The 21,451-nt window shown below is 47.0% G+C and overlaps 1 protein-coding gene across 1 annotated transcript in view; it reads left to right on the top strand.

The window, feature by feature from the left end:
• Positions 1-6,830: 6,830 nt before the first annotated feature.
• The window catches only part of DCLK3 (doublecortin like kinase 3), a 33,054-nt gene continuing 18,433 nt past the window's right edge, over positions 6,831-21,451 (top strand). The window contains exon 1 of the mRNA XM_049099890.1: positions 6,831-8,668. Within this exon, the coding sequence (XP_048955847.1) occupies positions 7,253-8,668 (1,416 nt within the window). The 5' untranslated portion in view covers positions 6,831-7,252. The remainder of the gene's footprint in view (positions 8,669-21,451) is intronic.

The following is a 21,451-nucleotide window of genomic DNA, read 5'->3' as shown; positions in this document are numbered from 1 at the left end:
CCCTTAACCCCTCCCTTCTGGCAACTACCTGTTATCTGAATTAATGGGTCTGATTCTGCTTTGTGTTTACTTGGCAAATTCCATCTTTAAATCAGTGAGTAGCTTAGGCAGAAAGTATCAGGCATCTGTTAGGAGGGCTATAACAAGGACTGGCAAATATCCTTCACTCAGAGATCATACAAGGTTCTTGTGCCAATACGCTGGGAGGTATATAGGAAAATTGGCATGAGTAGGTTAGCAGATTAAAAGACAACCCTGACCAGGGGCACCTTTGAGATGAGAGCTGGAATTACTCTGTTAATTACTCTGTTTCTGATGTCTCAGTTGATGTGCTGTTGGTAATAAAGATTAAGTAGTGACAGCATTAATTAGAGACTGAAGTGTCATCAGCAATGATGGCCAATAAATAGCAGGACAGGTTCATCTTATTACCTTACCTTTATTAAGTTCTCTAGCTTTGATCAATACGTACGTTGACCAGGCTTGCAAGTTACAAAACAGTAGCATTTTTGAGGCTTAGTGACTAGAGGCTGCATTCCAATTTTTTATTCATTTAGAAAACCCTCCTTGGGATGTTTGCATAATCAAATGTAAGTTCACAAATGTTTCTCCTGCCTCATCATCTGCATATGAACAAAATGAGTTTGTTCCCAAACAGCCCCTGGAAAAAGCCCAGGACAAACGATTACTCAGTGAAAGGGAAAATGATTCCAGCCTGTCCTTCTCCATCTTCTACAAAAGAATGGAAGTGAACAGTCTTTCAGCACTGTGTCCTGGGGCTGCACGTGATCAGTCTGGTGAAACCACTCAGAAATATGAGGTTGATAAAAGGGAAAGTATTTTAGGAGGAGTGTCCCTGCCAGGAGGGGGTTATAGGAATTTTTTTGTTGTTGTATTGCATATTACCAGATGTTTTGAAATGCCAATTTTTAAAAAGATTTTATTTATTTATTTATTCATGAGAGAGAGAGAGAGAGAAAGAGAGGCACAGAGACATAGGTAGAGGGAGAAGCAGGCTCCATGCAGGGAGCCCGATGTGGGACTCAATCCTGGGACTCCAGGATCGTGACCCGGGCGAAGGCAGGCTGGAATCACCTGAGCCACCCAGGTGTCCCTGAAATACCAATTTCTGTGTCTTTTAGTACTCATAATTTGGAAATGCTTAACAAGTGATTATGTATTACTTATGCATGACGTATTACTTAATCACACCTGTGAAATCCCATTTCTTTTTCTCATGTGTCCTTATAGCTCTCTAGGAACCAAGGTGAGAATTCCAAAGTGCTGACCTCAGACATAGTTTTTCTTTTCTTTTTCTTTTTTTAGGATTTATTTATTCATGAGGGGGGCGGGCAGAGACACAAACAGAGGGAGAAGCAGACTCCCTGAAAGGATCTGGATGTGGGACTCAATTCGGGACCCAGGGATCACGCCCGGAGCCAAAGGCAGACGCTCAACTGCTGAGCCACCCAGGCGTCTCAGACATAGTTTTTCTTTGTTAGACATATGGGTTAGAATTTAAAAATGACTAGGAAGAGGTATACTCTTTTTGTTCTGATTAAAAAAGGCAAGTAGAAGATTAATTTTAGCAGGGAACTTTCTGTTTTTCAATTCTTGATCCTACACTCCATGATTAGCAGCCTAAACAAAGTATTCTTAAATGATCACACAGGAAACTGGATGGATGTGACTTCCCAGCATTGTGGTAGGTAGCCTGGTCAGCATGATAAGGTGTAGATCTGACCCTTGTAGAATCAGGTTATGTTAGCTCATCTGAATCATGGCAGCAGATATGAGACAGGATTGCCAGGGGCCAGAGCCGTTAGAGGCAATCAGAGCAAAACGCCTGTGTAGTTTCTGCCTGTCCTGGCTCGCACCAGTTAGAGAATCCTAGGATTGGTGAGCAGGAAGTTCATTTATCCTTCCAGAATTGCTGTATGCTTCGATTTGCTGGAGTGTTCCTCTTATGATCCTGTCCTTACAGGTTTTCTATTTCAATCACTGCATGGATGACAAATTCACCTGCTGAGTCACATTTAGCATAGTTTCCTCTTTGCTCTCGAGATGTACAATGGATTTGGGGGAAATACAAGGTTACAAGACCTGTTTTCTTTCGGAGAGGGAAGAAAACAAACACATGCCAGCCACCTTCAGCACAAGTGAGGTATCGTGGGTAGCAGGTGTGGAGACTGAGAGATTCTATAATTCTCCTAGGATCACATGGCTAGAACCAGGGCTTAACTGAGGTCTCTGACCTTGTGTTTGGTGTTCTTTGCACGCCTCTAAAATGATGCTATCACAAACTCTGAAAAAATGTACTGCTCTCCCCTACTTGCATCAGCCCCTCTTTATAAACGCTGCTTTGGCAGATTTCCTTGTAGTAAATGGGTATCTGTGATGATGCTTTCTTCCACCTCTCTTATTTAATCTCCTTGGGAGGTCTGGGGTGTGATGTTTACCAAAGTTGAGAGGAGTAACACTCAGTTGTCTACAAGGAGAGCTGGCAGACCGAGACTTGGTACTTGTGTTGGATGTTAGGGTTGGAGTCTGGTTCCCCAAGTCTGCAGTGCCTGCTATTGTTATTAGGGTGCAATAGGGGGGATTTACACAATCCATGATGTCTGTCTTAGGGGGAGCTTATGTACAGTTGAGAGGGAGAATATTTACACCTGTGAAGATGAATTAACAATGAACTGAGATGTACCAAAGGGGAGACCAGAGGTCCAAGTGCCAGTATTGGGTCTCAAGCATTCGTGTGAAGTGTTGGTTTAAGGAACAGAGCTTCAGAAGAAGAGCTGACTGTGAAAATGATGTCAGGGAAGGTTTGGCAGTGGATGTGGGTCCCAGGTCTTACAAGATGGTGAGGCTTGGGTGGGTGTAAGGAGTGAGGGGTATGTGGGTTGGGTTGGGTGGGGGCTACTGGATTATGGAGGTTCTTACATATTGAGCTGAGGAGTTTCGGTTTGGCTCCCCAGGAAGATAATAAGGAACCACGGTAGGTTCTTGAGCAGAGGAGTGGCTCAACGAAAGCAGTGTTTATTCTGCTGTGTGTGTGTATGTTAGGGGGTTAGATTTGCTCTGGGGTGAAGCCCTATAAACTTTTGTATTTAGGGTGCATGAGGCAAAAGCAGCGGTATTGCCAAGTTAAGGCCAATTTATATGTTGCTGTAGGAACTTAAAAAACCTAAGTGCTACAAGAGCATCTTTTTCTGTGTCACTTTCTGGGAAAATGCAGACTTGGTGACTGAGGACTGGGAAGTAGTGTATTTACTTTTCACTATCTTGGCACCTGGGTGGCTCAGCTGGTTAAGCATCTGCCTTCGGCTCAGGTCATGATCCCTGGGTCCTGGGATTGAATCCTGCATCAAGTTCCCTGCTGGGCAGGGAGCCTGCTTCTCCCTCTTCCTCTGCCTGCTGCTCTACCTACTTGTGTGTGCTCTCTCATTCTCTCTCTCTCTTCCCCCTCCCTCCGTCAAATAAATAAATAAAATCTTAATTTTTTCCCCCACTATCTGTACCTTCTTTAACTATTTGTGGTTGATGTAGGGACAGAGTGGGGATTATTATCCTATATCATTTTAGGTTGAGCCACGTGAAATTTCCATTTATTTTTGCAGGTCAAAATGGACATACCAACAATTTCACATGATTCCATTTAATCAATTTTGTAAATTGTTGGAGATAAGTAGACACAGGCTGGTCTTTGGCTTTCTGGTTGGCTTGATGGGGGTAGGCACCAGGACACTGCTGCTTAGAGTTAGCCTAAATGCACACTGTGCTGTTGCCCTCAGGAGGTGAGGACTCTTGCTGGAGACTGAGACCCAAAGGTTGTGCTGTATTCTTCCTCTCCCTAGTGATTGCTCTCTCTGCTTAAAGACCAGGCTTTCAGAGTCTCCTGATTTTATTCTCTCACTTTTAAAGATGAAAACTTTCCTCTGGACTAAGGATTTTTAAGGTGGGGAGGAGGAGGGCTTGCACCTTGCAGTTGTATTTTCCTAGTACTCCCCAGTAGTCTGAGGCAGATATTTGAATGAGTTTGTGATTGTCTGTGCAGTGGACTGAGCGTGCCTGATGGTGGTGGAACAGAGTTACTCTGTCTTCACATCCTTTGTGCCTGTGCCCTGGAATAGGGGCCACTCTGGTGGAGTCTCTCGTGGGTTTAGGGGTAGGGTGTTCCCAGTTTACTCTCCTAACCACCAGGAATCAGGGCTGGATCTGCGGTCAGGTCTGCTGAATCTGGCTGGGCACTGTAATCCCCAGAGAGTGTGACCCTCCCGCACCTAACTCTGGGTACCACAAGGCCAAGTCCTCGATCATCATACCCAAATCCATAGTTTCACTGTGACCTTGAGGCCACAGGTCCCATCACAACTCACCTCACTCATCCTTGGTCACCATTCAATGTGTGAGCACTACTAGCGTCTGTCCTGTTTTATGAGTACGCTTATACGGTTCTTGGCATCCCATGTTGGACCCCTCTCTGGGACTGTCCTGAACCCCCTTCCATGCTAAATTCTTCCTGCAGCTCTAATGTATTCATTAAATCCTCTCTGGTCCTTCTCATTTTCCCCTGAAAAATTCCTCTCCTTTCCCTTCCCTGGAACAGCGAATTCTTTTCCATTGACTTAGCTTGACCAGTATAGCAGGTCCTACTCTGTGAGAAGTGCCACAAGGGAAACAAATGACAATACCAGTCCCCTTGTACACACACATTGGTAGGTCATCCTCCTTGTTATCCTTCCTTAACTATCCCTGTGAGAAAACACACCAGTATTACTGCTGTAGATCTTTCTTTCTTTCAACTCTCTCAGACAAAAATGGAGGCAGATTAGAGATTATGAGAAGGGAAGGAATAACAGATGTCTGTAAATAGTTGAACTGTAAATGAGAGTGCTAAGCTCATAAATTTATGGCATGTGAGATCAGTAGCAGCCACTACTTGTCATCTAATCTGACACCTGTCTCTAGATGGAAATCATCTCAGAACAGATTGCACGTTATAATTAAAAAACAAAAAACATTCTGTGTAAATATGTTGGGCCAAATTGCGCATCCTGGCACAACTGGGGCTCTTGCTACGATTCAAATGCACATAAAAATAATTATCTTTAACCTCTTTTTAAAGGAAGCCTAAATGCAGATTCCTACAGGGAGGGTAGGACAGATGGATCCTGTGGGGGTTGCGGGGGTAACGTAAGTAATCTGCAGGCGACCCTCATGGTTTAACTTAGTGACACATTCTGTCATTTCCTGTTTCTTGACCTGGGCCGAAATGGAAATTGAACCACTTTTGCCTGAACTGCTTTATTCTGGCTGGGCACAGTTGATCAGGAAATACATCTTGTTTTATTCATTTATGCAGTTTATTAGGAAATACATTGAGAATGAGTGAATTTTCATTATAAAAGCTCTGAACATTAATATGACCTTGGTTTCTTTCTTCCCTTTTTTTTAAATATTGGGAAGACAAACCATTTGGAGAAGAAAGTTTCTGTACCAACAGTTAAAACTTCATTCAACTTCCTTTTGTTTTCTTTTTTTTTTAAATTTTATTTATTTATGATAGTCACAGAGAGAGAGAGAGAGAGAGGCAGAGGGAGAAGCAGGCTCCATGCACCGGGAGCCCGATGTGGGATTCGATTCCGGGTCTCCAGGATTGCGCCCTGGGCCAAAGGCAGGCGCTAAACCGCTGCACCACCCAGGGATCCCTTCCTTTTGTTTTGTTTCTTTCTTTTCTTTTCTTTCTTTCTTTTTTTTTTTTTTTGCAACCCACTCAGAAATACCTGCCATGTTATGCTGGTCCATGAGTTCTTCTGACGCCAAGTGAATTTTGCCTTACCAATATATTGCTACCAAAATGATAATTATCATACAAAAGAGATATTGAGACTGTAAGGACAGTGTTGATAACTGCAATTACTGTGCCCTTACTGGATCCCATACATTCCTTGAAGTGAACTGTAATTATTTTCCCATTTGCTCTTCACAAAAGCCCTGGAAGGAAGGTGTTTTCATTCCTACTTCCTAAATGAAAAAACAGAAACATGAGTAATTTGCCCACATTCACGCAAGTAGTCAGTGACCACGTCAGGATTCAAATCCAGATCTGTCTCAGAGTCTGTGGTCTTCACCTTTTCACATCATCACCTCACCTTGAATTGAAAGTCAAGCTTAGAAAACTCTTGGCAAAGAGGTGGGTGAGATTTGGGTTTTTAAAAAATTCCAGAATGTTCTGACCTCCTGTTGGTATTTCCTGAGCGGTAAAGCTTGGAACTTTTTTTTTTTTTTAAAGATTTTATTTATTTATTCATGAGAGATACAGAGAGAGGCAGAGACAAAGGCAGAGGGAGAAGCAGGCTCCTTGCAGGGAGCCCAATGCAGGACTCGATCCCAGGACCCCAGATCACACCCTGAGCCAAAGGCAGATGCTCAACCACTGAGCCACTGAGGTGCCCCAAGCTTGGACCTTTTATCTCAGTTGTGTGTCCTTGAAAGATAGCTCACTTTGGGGTAGCAGAAGCTGCATTCCCATGACTAGGCCTCACCTAGTGAGGACTCCCAAGCTCCCAAGGTGTAGCCCATACTGGGGGCTCCTGCAAGGCATGGGGGAGCCACTCAGGCACAATGCTGACTCAGTCCTGCATTCCCGATCTCTTATAGGGGAGACTGAGGATTAGACCCATGGTGCACAGGCTCCATGGTTTCAGGCAGATCCTCAAACATCACACTTACAAACCACAATAGAATCAGTGACCTTTAGTAAAGTTTTGGTGAAGACTCTTTGAACCCATGACAACTGACACCATGTTGTCATTTTCTTCTTGCAGGACATCGAGGCCTATGTGACCATCCTCTAAAATCTTTAAGCTCGAGAATCACCGAGCGGAAGCTGCAGGGCACGTGGCTGCCTGCTGGCCGAGGGAATCTGGAGAAACCTCTCCTGGGGCCACGTGGCTCTGTTGTGCCTGTGTTCAGCCCCCAGAATGGCCTGCACTCGGTCCATGTTGAGAGTAGCACGCTGAAGCCCAGGGTGGTGACCGTGGTGAAGCTGGGTGGGCACCCGCTCCGGAAGATCACCCTGCTCCTCAACAGACGGTCCGTGCAGAACTTTGAGCAGCTCTTGGCGGACATCTCCGAATCCTTGGGCTTTCCCAGATGGAAGAACGATCGCGTGAGAAAACTCTTTAACCTCAAGGGCAGGGAGATCAGGAGTGTCTCTGACTTCTTCAGGGAAGGGGATGCCTTCATAGCCATGGGCAAAGAACCGCTGACCCTGAAGAACATTCAGGTAGCTATAGAAGAACTGTACCCCAGCAAAGCCCGGGCCCTGACACTGACCCAGCACAGCCGAGCCCCTTCCCCAAGGCTGAGAAGCAGGCTTTATAGCAAGGCTCTGAGAGGGGGTCACCCCTGCGGGGAGACCGAGGCTGCCAAGAGTTGCGGTGAGGCTGCCCGGTCCAAGGCTGCCATGGGACATCAGGGAAAGGCCCCGGTGGAGCCAGCTCTGGAGGACAGGGCGAGGCCCCAGAAGAAGTGGGGTGGGGGCAAGTGGGAGTCTGAGCTGGGTGGCAGGCCGCCCAGGGAAGCCACCCTGGAGAGACCTGCCAGTGGAGAGAAACACCTGGGCGTGGAGATTGAAAGGACGTCGGGCGAAATCATCCGATGTGAGAAGTGCAAGAGAGAAAGGGAGCTTCAGCAGGGCCCGCAGAGGGAGCGGCTGTCCCTGGGGACCAGCGAGCTGGACCTGGGGAGGTGCCACAGGTACGACGCAGCAGCGGCAGCAGCCGCCCCCGCCGCCGCCGGCGAGAAGCTGGGGAGGACCCGGAGCTGCAGGCGGTCCCCCGAGGCCAACCCTGCCGCCGGGGAGGGGGGGTGGCAGGGCGAGGGCCCCAGGAGCAGCCCCAGGAACCGCACTCAGGAGCTGCGGAGGCGCGCGAGAAACCCGGACCAGGAGGAGCAGGAGGAGCAGGAGGAGCAGGAGGAGCAGGAGGAGCAGGAGGAGCAGGAGGAGCAGGACAGAGACCCCCGGGGTCAGGAGGGTCGCGTTCCCGCGGCGGCCCCGGCCAAGAGGGAGCAGGGGGAAGCCCAGCCGCTCCGGGAGGAGGGGCTGCGAGGCGCCGGGAGGGAGGCCCCGAGCTCCTGCCGGAGCCGGCGGGGGGCGTGGCGGCCCCGGGAGCAGCCCCGCGGGGGCGAGCAGGGCGGGCGGGACGCGGAGCCGGGGCCTCGCGGCGCTCGGAGGCGGCGGCCCGCGGGCCTGGTGGCGGCAGACGTGCACCGGCACTACGAGGCGGGCCGCGTGCTGGGCGACGGCAACTTCGCGGTGGTCAAGGAGTGCCGGCACCGCCAGACGCGGCAGGCCTACGCCATGAAGATCATCGACAAGGCCAGGCTCCGGGGCAAGGAGGACATGGTGCACAGCGAGATCCTGATCATCCAGAGCCTGTCCCACCCCAACATCGTCCAGCTGCACGAGGTGTACGAGACCGAGGGCGAGGTCTACCTGATCATGGAGTACGTGCAGGGCGGGGACCTCTTCGACGCCATCACCGAGAGCGTGAGGTTCGCCGAGCGCGACGCGGCGCTGCTGCTCCTGGACCTGTGCCGCGCGCTCGTGCACCTGCACGACAAGAGCATCGTCCACCGGGACCTCAAGCCCGAGAACCTGCTGGTAAGCCCCGCCCTCCCCGCCCTCCCCGCCCTCCCCGACCCGGCCTTCGCGCCGCTCCGACCTGCCCTGCCGGCACCGGCGTCCCAAGCCGGGGGTACAGGGCCTGAGTTCCTGAGATAGGCTGCGGTCGAGCCAGGCATTGAAAAGGAGACCTTCCAGTGTCAGCGAAACAGAAGGTGCTGCTTGGTTCCTGGGAGAAGCATATGTCGGCCCGGACGGTGACCAGTGGACGTAACCCCTTGTGCATTGGCCCATCCTCTGGCCTAGGTGCCAGGCAGCCTCCCCTGTGGGCTCGATCTCACCCTCCCCCGGAACCCCCCTCTCCCCCCACGGCCTTTTGAAGAGACCCTCTTGTCAAGGGTATTCAAAAGGCTCAGCCTTGCGGGGGCCCCTGTGTGAGGTGTGTAGGAGGCTGGCTCTGGAGTCAGATAACCTGGCCTTCTTAGTTGCTTGCCCTAGGATAAGTGTGTCACCTCTCTGGGCCTTTGTTTCCTCATCTACAAAAGAGAAATAGCAATAGTACTTGTCCGGCAGCGTTGAAGGAGGATGTCTGGGAGCTGGCCTGGCATTCACAGCTCAGCTGTGGCCTTTTCCTGGTAGACATAAACAGTCTCACAGAACACCAACATCAGATAAGGACACTCTGTGACCATGACGGATCAAGACAAAAGCTAGACCCCTTTATAATCATGTCCAAATGCAGATAAAACCAAGATTGTTCAGGGCACTTGGGTGGCTCAGTGGTTCAGCATCTGCCTTTGGCTTGGGTCGTGATCCCAAGGTTCTGGGATAGAGTCCCACATCAGGCTCCCTGGCGGGGGAGCCTGCTTCTCCCTCTGCCTCTCTCTGTGTCTCTCATGAATAAATACATAAAAATATAAAACAAAAACAAAAACAAACTAAGATTGTCCAAACCACAAATATGGGCACACATCCCCTTTTGGCTACTATGAGTGACTGCCTCACTTCATTCCTCTTGCCTTCTTGGTAAGAATTACTAAGACGCCTACTCTTAGAGTTACCCTCACTTTCTGACAGTATTCGGAGCAAAACCCTGTTTTCTTGAACCCTCCCCCCAAATCACCTGACAACCCAAATCTTAAATTTTTTAAAAGATTTTTTTATTTATTCACGAGAAAGCAAGTGAATGAGAGCACAAGCAGGGGGGACAGTCAGAGGGAGAGGGAGAAGCAGACTCTCCACTGAGCAGGGAAGCCAGATACTGGGGCTCAATCCCAGGACTCCAGGATCATGACCTGAGCCGAAGGAAGCTGCTTAACCGACTGAGCCACCACCCCAGTGCCCCTCAAATCCTACAGTCCTTTGAACACTTCTTATTTGGATGCCCTGATCCCAGGGGTGTGCATTCTCTCATGTTGCAGTGAGTCAGTAAACCCAGTGTTTCTGAACTGCAGGTGTGTTCCTGGTGGTCTGTGTGAGGACCGCATGCTTCACACGGTCACCCTCTGGCACCTTTATCCCACTTTCTTCATAGCCCTGATCACCACCAGATTCATTCTCCATTTATTCTTCTGTTTTATTTGTCCTCTTACTGGAAAGACAGTTCTGCAATAGCAGGCACTTTGTTTTATTCAGACTTTACCCTGAAACCTAGAACAATTCTGTCATATGGTGGGTCTTCTTTAAATAGTAGTTGGATGAATGAATGAATTCAGATCATAGCAGGCTGCCTGCAAGACGGCAAACATTGCATCAGCGGTGGCCACCATCATTATTTGCACTTTAGAAAAGATTCTGATGTTAAGGTGGATATCACGAGCAGGAATCCAAAGCCAGATTTCTGCAGCTAGAGCAACAGTGAATGGGGAAGATGATCTCCAGGAGCCACATTTTCTTTTTCTTTTTGGCAGGGCTTTAGCTTGTTTTCTTAAATTTCATGCCTATAGACGCAGGTGGGGAATATTCATCTGTCTGTAAGCTGCTCCCACAAGCAAACAGAAATACTGAGTACATCAAAATTAATCTGGTGAAATGAGGTCTATGTTGACCACTATGTCGAGCAACCTTGTTTTTGCCCAAATTTGTAGAACTGAAGAAGCCATTTGCCTCGGTTCCTGAGAGGTCTGAATTATCATAAGACGTCTCCCTTTGAAAAAATTTCCTTTCTGCATTAGCTGAGTGTCCTCATCCTTTCTTCACCTGCTTTTTTTATTGTTTCTGGTTTTTGGGTCCGAGCCCACGTGTTCTCCATGTGTGATGCACTGTGCACTGTTTGTTATGGACACATTGGAATGAACCTCTGATATTTCAGTGAATTATCTAACCGGAAGAGGTTCTGATTAGAGGCCTGGGTGGGTTCTCCTGAACTGAACATTTTGGGCATGTGCCTAAATAAAGCATTATAATGGTTATACAAGTTCTTAAATATGTGGAATGAGATCATGTATCCCCTAGGATTGTTTTCTTTGGGGGACAGTCATCTAACTTTGCATTTTCTCAACAAGGTCCCAGAATCAATAGGTTGAGCCTGTGTATCTCGGGCCATAGAGGCTCTCACTTGTGTTAAGGGACTTGTCAGCAGTTTTTAAAATGGAGAAAGCACCGGTTTAGATTTCATAGAGAAGTTTACTTGAAGAATTAGGAAAGCTGCAAGGAATATGTTTAGTATGGACAAGCTGACTCCCTTTGAGTGGGCATTTGACAACTCTGCATGGATTTGAATGTCAGTACACGTTTTTAGTGCCCTTAAGGGCACTAAAGTGTGTGTGCGTGTCTGCGCGTGTGTTCTGAGAGAGAGAGAGAGTCACAACTGCAGAGGAGCTATAATTTTTCACCCTACATATATGAGTTATATATTGGTGTCGATTATAACTTATGTTTAGATCCTTTTCTCTTTTCTGATTTCAAAGAAAGCCTACTTTTTAAAAAAAAAAAATAAAACCTTTTTTTTTTTTTGTGGTGGTGGTAATGGCTCCTTTCAGAAGCTACAAAATGCGACATATTTGAGCCATCTTTTGTGAAATAGGTTAATATCTTTTTTGTCCCATGAATAGTTTGTCAGCTTGCATTTATCAAAAGGAACATTTATAAGCCACATTCGTCAGGAGTTCTGGGTAAGTAAAGTTCAACCTGTTATGTCAAAAGTCTAACTGCTCTTTAAGGTCAGTGTTTTTTGGCTTTTCAGACAGAGCTCTGGATAGTATTCGGTTTGGCAGTGGGCTCCATTGTCTGTGCTTAGAAGATTGGCGTCTTTCAACTTGCTGGTCTGACAAACACCTCACGAATTTGCTTGGTCTTCTAAGACTTACTTTTCCTAAATGTCACCTTGGTGACCACTGTCCCTCAATTAATGTTCTTCTACGTCCTTCAGCAGATGGCCACTGTCTGTATTAAGACCTGACTTTGCTAAGCTTAAGAAAGTGATTTCCCGTTAGAACTAATTTCTGGCTACATGAGTGATTATAACTGTTGCTTCTTTTAGAGACTTTCTGAATGTGCTGAGAGCTCTTTATGAACATGGCAAGTTTATCATGTTATTTTAATCAACAGAATTATTCCTGTCTAATAATTGGGCCCCGGGGCACAATTTCAGGCCTATGTTACTGAGTTTATCTGTTTCTACTGATCACATTTCCTGATAAGATGCCAGCGCTCTTCTTCCCTTTGGGTTATTTCGACTCCTGAGATCTCGCAAAAGAAGTTTTAATTATGAGAATTTCCAGCTTGCAGAAATGTTAATTGCTTCTTCTGCCAGTATGTGCTCCCTTGGTGGAGCTGGAATGTGCTGTGCGGTAATGCCTGGGCCCTGGGAGGAGAGGAGGGGACAGACAGGAGCCAGAGAGGTGAGGATGATGAGAGCAGCAGCCCGCACAGGGTGGGAAGTGGACATCACCAGGCTACGTATGAGCAACAGCTTTACCTATAGCAAAGAAGGCTGAGCGAGTGGGTGGGGGAAAACACTGAAGAGAAGTCAGACAGGAGCAAGGTCATTTGAGACCATCTGTCCCAGAAGAAGGGGAAGAGAAGAGGCAGGTTCCTGCTCTGGAAACATGCTGCTAGGAGGAGGATAGGCAGCAGTGAAGTGCTTGGAAAAGAGACTGTCGGAATCCAGGGGAAGTGGTGATGGGGAGCTGTGGAGACAGGTCACAGCTCATCAAGAATAAAGGTTGTACTCTTTCTGGCCTCTCACAGGTTCTGGGAAGGGACAGACTTTTCTAGGTTTTTAACTGCTGAATGCAGCTAGGACAGGGCAGAGACCAGCTTCCCCAAGGGTGGTGAGGAAAAGCTGGAAGGCAAAAAAATGGCCAGGCACACTCCTTGCCCATTCTTCCTTGAAAAGAAACCTATCCAATAATTTTGTTCATTTTAATTCTCTAAATTATTTTCTTCACTTCTACTTGGATGTATAGGAAGGACTTAATGGGGATCCCTGGGTGGCGCAGCGGTTTAGCGCCTGCCTTTGGCCCAGGGCGTGATCCTGGAGACCCGGGATCGAATCCCACATCGGGCTCCCAGTGCATGGAGCCTGCTTCTCCCTCTGCCTGTGTCTCTGCCTCTCTCTCTCTCTCTCTCTCTCTCTCTCTGTGACTATCATAAATTAAAAAAAAAAAAAAAAAAAAAGGAAGGACTTAATGATTCATGCTGTGAGCGGTTCTGCGGTGCACTCTTCTCCCTGACCAGCATGACTTCTCTTTTTCCAGCTCCAGTTTCAATTTTCTTTCCCCTTAGCATCTAAGGCAGAGGTGTTCAGGTCCTCTCCTTGACGGTCCAAGTATTCACGAATGTATTTATATACCAATTGCATTTGGTATATATTTAATTGCAATTACATTCTTAATTGCAATTAAAAAGTTCATGACTATGAAGCATATCTTGTTGAGGTATGCTTAATAAAATCAAGAAATGGAGATTTCAGCAATAACACTAAAGAAAAAGTGCATTGATAAAGCCTTTAGGTCATTGGTCAATATTGATCAAGTTTGTGAGAAGATAAGTTCATAAGGGATCATCTCAAGAACCCCAGGGTGAATTCTAGCAGGAGACATCAGAGTTACGGTTTCAGGTTTATGTCAGTGAGAGTGGCTGTTGGTCTCCATTTCAACACTTTCCAGGAAAATAGAAAGCATCCATATAGTCCGTGAACCCATATATTGTTTAAGGCTTGACCACATAGCCAGAAGTTTCAGTGAATTTCGTAAAGTTTTCAAAAATTCTGGATACTGGGTCATTTTGATAACTGAGGTTTTCTTCTGTTTATTCCTTTTGAAAGAGACACCTACAAGGGTGGATGTCTGATAATTTACTGTAGACAGTCTGCAGTAAATTATCAGCAACAGAGACAACGTTAAAGCATGATTCAGAAGGTTGTTGAATGTTGTTCAGTCTCTTCTAAAATTGTGACTTCATTCCCCCAAAGAGTCCTGAAGCTCAGGTCCTTTATAAAGGTAAATAACTGCGATCTGCCTTTGTCCTCTTAATACTTGTGTTCATGTGCATTGCTGCTGCTCTAAGAGAATTATTTCTAGTGAGGCATTTGAGGATATAAGATTGTCTTAAAAATCTGTGTTTTCAAAATGCCCTTAATCTGAGGAAGCAAATTGGTAGATTCCTTCAACAACTGTCCAGGGTCGAAGATCTAGTTGTCTCATTGCATTAATATGAAGCCTCTCCCTCTGTTTCAGCTTCTTCCAGATGTCCTACATGTTAAGGTTTATGTGAGGATATGGAGAAGAAGGATAGAAGGAAGAAAGGAAAGATGGAAAGAAGGAAGAAAGATAGGTAGAAGGGGGAACACTCAGCCGTGGGTCTCATTTCTCCCACTCTCTCATGTATTCAACTTTGCCAACATGACTGTCCTGTTTTGATGGGCCTTCTGCCTAAGGACAGGAGAACTGGGCATTCTCTATGGATGCGGATACATTGTTGATCCCTCCCCAACCTTTAGTTTCTAACTAGCATTTTGGGAAAGGAGACTTCATTGTTCTGCATTGAAACAAAACTCTTAAAATCCCTTTCAGTTAGAATATATGGAATTGGGTTAAAGGGTTATTTGTTTAAGAATCTCTTGTGGGTAGCACACCCAGGCATTTGATCCCAGGTGCCTTTCCAAGATGGTAAATTTCCCCTATAGGAACCGTCTCTGATGTTTTGACCTCGTCAGATAGATCGCAGGGCACCACTGGAGGCCCATGAATAAGTAATGGTGACCATAACAATAATAATTCTGTTGGTAATAACTTTGGCTTTCCTGGGTAGGACCTTGACCTTGGGAATTTTGATAAATTACGTGCATGGCCATATTGTGGTGGGCTTGGTGTTTTATGTCAGCTCATTGTCTTTCTGGGAAGGAGTTTGAAACAGAAATATAAAAATGTGTGCCTTTGGAGATGCTGCCTGTATGTTTGCATCTAGGGGAGTGGGATGTATTGTAAGGGGTGAGGAGAGGATTAGGAGAGGGAGAGGACACCCTAACTGGGAGGGGACCCCCTTAAGGACCCTTGTTATAGCTGAGCTACCTTCCAGCTGCTGTGGGACGAGGTGACTAACAGTGGGGTAAATCAGCACTTCTCAAACCACCATATGCGCAGGAGTCACGGGATCTTAGAAGATGCAGATGCTGATTTAGTGGGTGTGGGAGGGGCCTGAGAGGCTGCATTTGTAATAAGCTCCCAGGTGGTGCTGATGATCTGCAGAGTACACCTGGAGCAAGTGCTCAAACAATCCAGACATCCAGTTGTGTCACATGACAGGAAGCCTGGAGCATCTAGTTGTGTCACGTGACAAGAAGCCTGGAGACCGGTGGTCACAGGGATGGTTAATGGAGCAGGTCAAAGATCTCAAGGCAGTGTTTGCCAATTCCCAGTTTTGCCAGGGCCCCCAAATATTTACCACTCTCTAAGGATTACATCAATGGCAGGAAAAAGAGGAGGTTGACTCTTCCTAGTGTTCTCCATTTTCCAAATGTAGGAAAATCTGGCTCAGGAGCTCCTCAGCACACCTCCTGTTCTCTCTCATTGGCCAGGATGGGTCAGGCGGCCTCCCTTGGGAAAGGGGACTGAATGGTCACAGGGATTGACTTTGCCCAGACTTGACTGGCATCTCAGCTGGGCCTGCCTTTCGTGATGCAAGTTGCCCTGTGGCCGGATGGTGTCTGGGTTCTGCTGGCAAGCAGGGAACTCATGGGAAGGTATGGGCAGTGGCTGCCATACAACTCAAAGTGGGTCTGAGAACCTGCTGTGCTGGATGGTGCACCCACGCTGTGCTTCTCTGCCTCTGGCTCTACAGACTTATGTGTCTTATAGGGCCGGCAGGACAGGTAGGGAGGTGATGCCCGAGCCATGTGCGGGCCTGATGGTTGGGCCCTGCAGGCCTGTTTATTTTCATGTGCCAGCCCATCAGGAAAGGTGCTTTATGTGTTTATGTGCCAGATGGCCTTGTGGTTAGTAAGGTTTTTGGCCAGTATACTTTTCCACTCTGTTGCTTCTACTTTGGCCTGTATGTTGGCCTCACCGTGGCCTCTTAACCAGGCACAGTGGATGGGGCATGGGTAGCTTTCAAAATACACAATTTCCTAGCATAGGACACTTTTACGATGTTCACTTGTGCTTTCTCTTGGGGACTTGGCCTGGTTATCAGGCCTTTTGGTACCCTTCCTTGTAAGGAAGTTTTGGGTGAGGAAATAGAAGCTGCTAGCTGTTTCTTGAGGTCACTGAAGACTGTATTCCTGGAGAGGGTGTTCAGAGGGGCCCACCCCTCAGCATAGGGCCTGGTCAGGGCCATTTCTGGGGTGGCCCTTGCCACGTCCTCATTCTTCTCCCCATCTCCATTGTGGGGTCACAGGGATACTTCTGAATCCTCTTGCAGGGAATCTGGGGGACTGCTTGATGTAGGGCAAATCTGGGAGACTACAGCTTTCAGGAAGCCGTAGATAACAAGTGCCCGCCAGGTGTCTGTAATTTTTCTGGATCTCTTGGGGGCCCCCAGATTCATAGAAAAAGTTGGACCTCCTTATCCTATGGGACAAAACATCTCTCAAATGCTTTCTCTTCCTCTTGGCCTGCTTTTGTTTACCCTGCCCTGGTGGGGAGATAGCAGCCCCGTTATTCTGCACACAGACCCCCAGTCCTCTTGCTCTGATGCCTGCTGTCTCCTTGTCCAGCTGTGGCTGCCTCTGGGATAGCCAAGCCCTCCGAGCTTGGCTTCCATGTGCGTGGGGCTGGAGTCTCTGATAGGGAAAGAGAAGGGTCCCCTCCCTGTACCTTGCTGTAGGGAGGCTTATTCTAGGGCTGGGCTGAGAATGACCTTCTGGTTTCAGACACCCTCTTCCCCTGGTTTATCTGTTTTCAAATTTATTTTTTTTATTTTTATTTTTTTATTTTTTTGTTTTCAAATTTAGACTTTATGTGTCTGTTTGTCTGTTACCTGTGGATCAATCCTCACTCACATTCACTGGCCTGGGGGGTGGGGAGCGAGTGAAAGCTGTTTAGCTTTAGGTACTTAGGTGTGGCTGCAAAATGGTAATGCTTCTTGTAGAATTTGACGTCAAAGTTTGGTTTTCAGAAATGTCAAGAACTCAAGGTGGTGAAGAATAGAATGGGGGAGACTGAAAGAATCTTCACTTCCCTTTACTTAAGTAATTAAAAGGGACCGGATTATAACCTTGCTAGGGAACACGGTGCTCACCATAGACGCAGCGCTGCTCTAGACCCTTTACTCCTGCTGCCTGCTGTATATACCTGCTGCAGTAAGTGCGCTCACCTCCCTTTACGGGGGAGGAAACTAAGGCCCAGAGAGGTTGAGTAACTTGCTCAGAGTCACACAGCAAACGAGGAGAAGTGGGATTTGAATCCAGGCCCATCCAAGCTCCTGGGCACTCTACTAGACGGCTGCCTGGTTGATCTTAACTTTTTTTTCTGTCCCTAACTGCTAAAGCTGAGATGAAAGAGATCCTTTATCGCTGCATGGTTTCAAATCCTGGTAGGTTGTAGCATAACAGAAAGTTAGGTCTGCGTGGGAAGTCTAGAGACCTCTCCCATATTGAGGGTGATAAAGTATTCTCAGAAAAAGTCAAGATGGAGGTCATCTGGCTCTTCTAGTATAAGCAGAGCTAGAACAAAGGTCCAAGTAATTTCAGTCTGACTTCTGAGCTCTTTTGCAAGATACATGTTGACAGTTCAGTTGCTTGATTTTGGATTAAATGATTTCCTCAGAAGGTCTGATGCGGAATGTGGACTCTGGTCCTTTGGGAGTGGGGGAACTGGATGAGTTCCAGTATCAGGGAGACTGAGAAGCTGGTGAGGAGGAGCACACTCTTTGGGTTTCTACACAGAGAGATAGGAAAGTATGGAAACCACACATTAGTCCAAGCGTTGGCTTGGAAGCATTCTGCTAGTTACCTCAATTGTCTCTTTTACCAGGGGGTAATCACTTTAGTCTGGACCTCATGATTGTGGCTCTATTTCTATTGTTCTATAGCAGGATTCTCAACTGTGGCACTATTGGCATTTGGGCAGGATGACTCTGCTGTGGGGCCTGTCCTGAACATCTACCCACGAGATGCCACTAGTACCCGAGTTGTGATAACCAAAAATGTCTCCGGATACTGTCCGGTATCTCTGGGGTGGTGGTAGACTGTCCCTGCTGGAGAATCACTACCTATGTTTGTTGCACTGCCACAGTGACGATTTGCTCTGTGCTCTCCCCTGATTAGAGCCCACCACCCATTAGAGCACACACAAACTTCGTCACGTAACTTTAGCACTTAGCACATAGAATAGTTGGTCACACCTCAAACTCAGGATGTCAAAGCTGAGTTTCACACGGAACCTGTGCCTCTCCCAGACTTCTCCAACCCAGCTCACTGCTCCATCATCACCTACACTGATGTGCTATCGCCCAACTAAGAAAACAAACCTCGTTTTCTCCACGCCCCCCTTCAGCTAGTACCCCACATTTATGAACTACACATATATGCACACTCTGAAAGAGGTATCTGTATGCATTGTTTGCAGTTTCCCAACTTCCATCCCATCTCGAACTTCAGCAGGGCTCTCATCCCCATACTGTGCTGTCACAAAGATGGGGCTGCCACTGGTCCAGCTCCTCATGGCAGGGGCCTGAGTCACCCTGGAGCCCCTGTCCTCACCCATTCGAGACTTCCCTTTGCCCTTAGGATGACTTCTCTCCACTTCCACTCCACTACCCAAGACCAAGCCACCATCATCTCCTGCTCGGACTGCGGCAGTGGCCTCCTCACTGGTCCTCCCTCCTCCTCTAAATGCCATCTTCCTCACAGGAGCCTGAGTGATCCTCCAAATGTAAATGGGACCTCAGAGCAATCACTGGCTTTCTGTCATACTGAGAATAAAAGCCAAATTCATTTCCCTGGCCTCCAAGGTGCTGCATGATGTGGCCTCTGGCCTCTTCTCAGAGCTCCACTCCAACCACTTACCACCTCATTCACTCCACTCCTGCATCTACTTGCTGTTCCTACATCGGACCAAGCATGCCCCTGGACCTTGGCACTTGCTATTTCCTCCACCTGAAAAGCTTTCTCCTCAGATTTGAATATGGGTCACCCTTGACTTTTTTCAAATATTACTTTCTCAGTGAATCCTGCCTTAACTACCCCATTTAAAATAGCAACTCCTGCCACTGTCATTTCTAGCACTGTCCAGTAGAACTTTCTGTGATGATGGAAATGTCCTATCCCTGAACTGCCCAGTACAATAGCCACTACAAGATCAACACTTAAAATATACCTTGGGTGTCTGAGGAACTGAATTTTAAATTTTATTTAAAATAAATAGCCGCATGTGGTTATTGTAAACTATACCAGACAACACAGCCTTTATTTCACTTTTTCTTTTCACACATTTATCACTGCGGGACATTACATATTCATTTGAATATTATTTATTAATAGAAAGAAGGCTTTATAAGAGCAAGGACTTTATCTGTTCCATTCACTGTTCCTAGTACCAAGAACAATACCTGGCACATGGTAGGCATCTAAATATTTGTTGGATGAATATCAGATATTAATTAAGTAGAATAGTATTGGGAAGAAGGCCTGTCATAGGTCCCAGGGAAGACTTTGTTTCCAACGATGTTTTCAAACATTTGTGTTATGGTATCTTTTGCTATTAAAATATAAATTGATTTGGGGCATTGGTATTGTAGTGTGAGCTGGTTTCTAAGGTCATAAAGTCCTCATAGCTGGTTGGAAGGAAAAGGCCAGAAGGACCGTGAAGTAAGGAATAAGTAGAAAAAAAGAAGAAAAGTGGGCCTAATCACGTCTGAATTTTCCTTACCTTAGCTGCTTGCTGTTTGGTCTATACTCTGCTGCCATCTGCTGCTCAGAGGTGAACATTGCAAGATCATGTTTATTTTTATTAAATATTTTATTTATTTATTTATTCATGAGAGCCTCAGAGAGAGAGGCAGAGACATAGGCAGAGGGAGAAGCAGGCTCCATGCTGGGAACCCAACGTGGACTCCATCCTAGGTCTCCATGACCACGTCCTGGGCTGAAGGTGGCGCTAAACCACCGAGCCACCCAGGCTGCCCCGCAAGATCATGTTTAAATTGAGGTACCGTTGAGGGAGAGGAGTTTAATTGTTCAGAAAAATAGATTCCTTTTGAAGCTTCGAGACCCTTTGGGTGCTTATGTAAATAATATAGACAACCTGGATTCAAATCAGGGAACTTTGGTGTGACTGGGAAAGGGGGTGTTGGATGCAGATGGATCAGCAGTCCTAACAGTGCCGTGGGAATCCATCTCTAACACCCTTGCAGTTGGGGGGCAGCTGAAAACAGAGCCCCAGAAGGAAGATGACCTGGAACAGTGAGTTTCGATGGACCAGAAGATAGAGAAATGGAAATGTGGGTGAAGCAAATTCAGATGTGTACATTGGGGCTGCGGGTGTGCCCTCAGCCAAACCTGGCCCACGAAGGTGTAGGGGAGGACAAAAACCCTTTTGTCTCCATCGCCTTGGGTTCTTTGGTAGGCCCTGGAAAGTAAATCTACAAAAGACAGACCAACAAGAGAAAGTGCAGTGGGCAGCACACACACATGGGAGGAACTCTATGATGAGTGACCCAAACGGGTAGTTAGAATTTGGGGCTTATAGAGCATCTTGAAGAACAATACATTTTTAGAGAAGAGACAAGATAAAGGAAAAGTGTCTTTAGGCTTTTAGGGGCAGCAAATTGTGGAAAGTAAAGTCATGGGAGAATGAGTGGAAGATAAGAGTTGTTGAATAAGTTTTGCTATGCAGATTCTTCTCTCAGTGCCTCTCTGCCTGGCCAGTGTCTGGTGATTTCCAGTGGTCTGTGCTCCCTGGTACGGGGAGGGCACTTTCCTCACTAGAAACGTTATGTCCTGCTTTTAAGTAGAAAGAAGGGCAGATAGTACTTCCTGCATCTGCTGTTTCTCAAGTGTCAGCTTAAAAGACTCAATATGTCAAAGTGGCATAATTTGGGGTGGCATGTTCTGATCCCCTACGAGGCTTTCTGAGGAAGGGGCATCACAGTGGGACTCTGAATGGAGTCTTTGGCTCTCTTTATGGCAACCCAGTGCCCCGTCCGCTGAGAGACCTAAGGTCCACTGTCCTGATTGAATCACACGTGGCGTATAGCGTTCATTTCTGAGCATTCTTTGTTCAAAGAGGCATCGATGAAATGGGGATCACCCAGAACTTGATCGTGCACGCAAAGCACCCAGGGGTCTTGTCGACATGTAGGTTTTGGTTCAGTGGATCTGAGCAGTCTAGATCTCTAACGAGCTCACAAGGGATGACAATGCTGTTGGTTCAGACAGTG

Source organism: Canis lupus, chromosome 23, assembly GCF_003254725.2.
Source record: "Canis lupus dingo isolate Sandy chromosome 23, ASM325472v2, whole genome shotgun sequence".
In the NCBI taxonomy this organism is placed as follows: Eukaryota; Metazoa; Chordata; class Mammalia; order Carnivora; family Canidae; genus Canis; species Canis lupus.
Note: the sequence above shows the minus strand (reverse complement) of the source record. Positions and strands in the feature narration are given on the sequence as shown.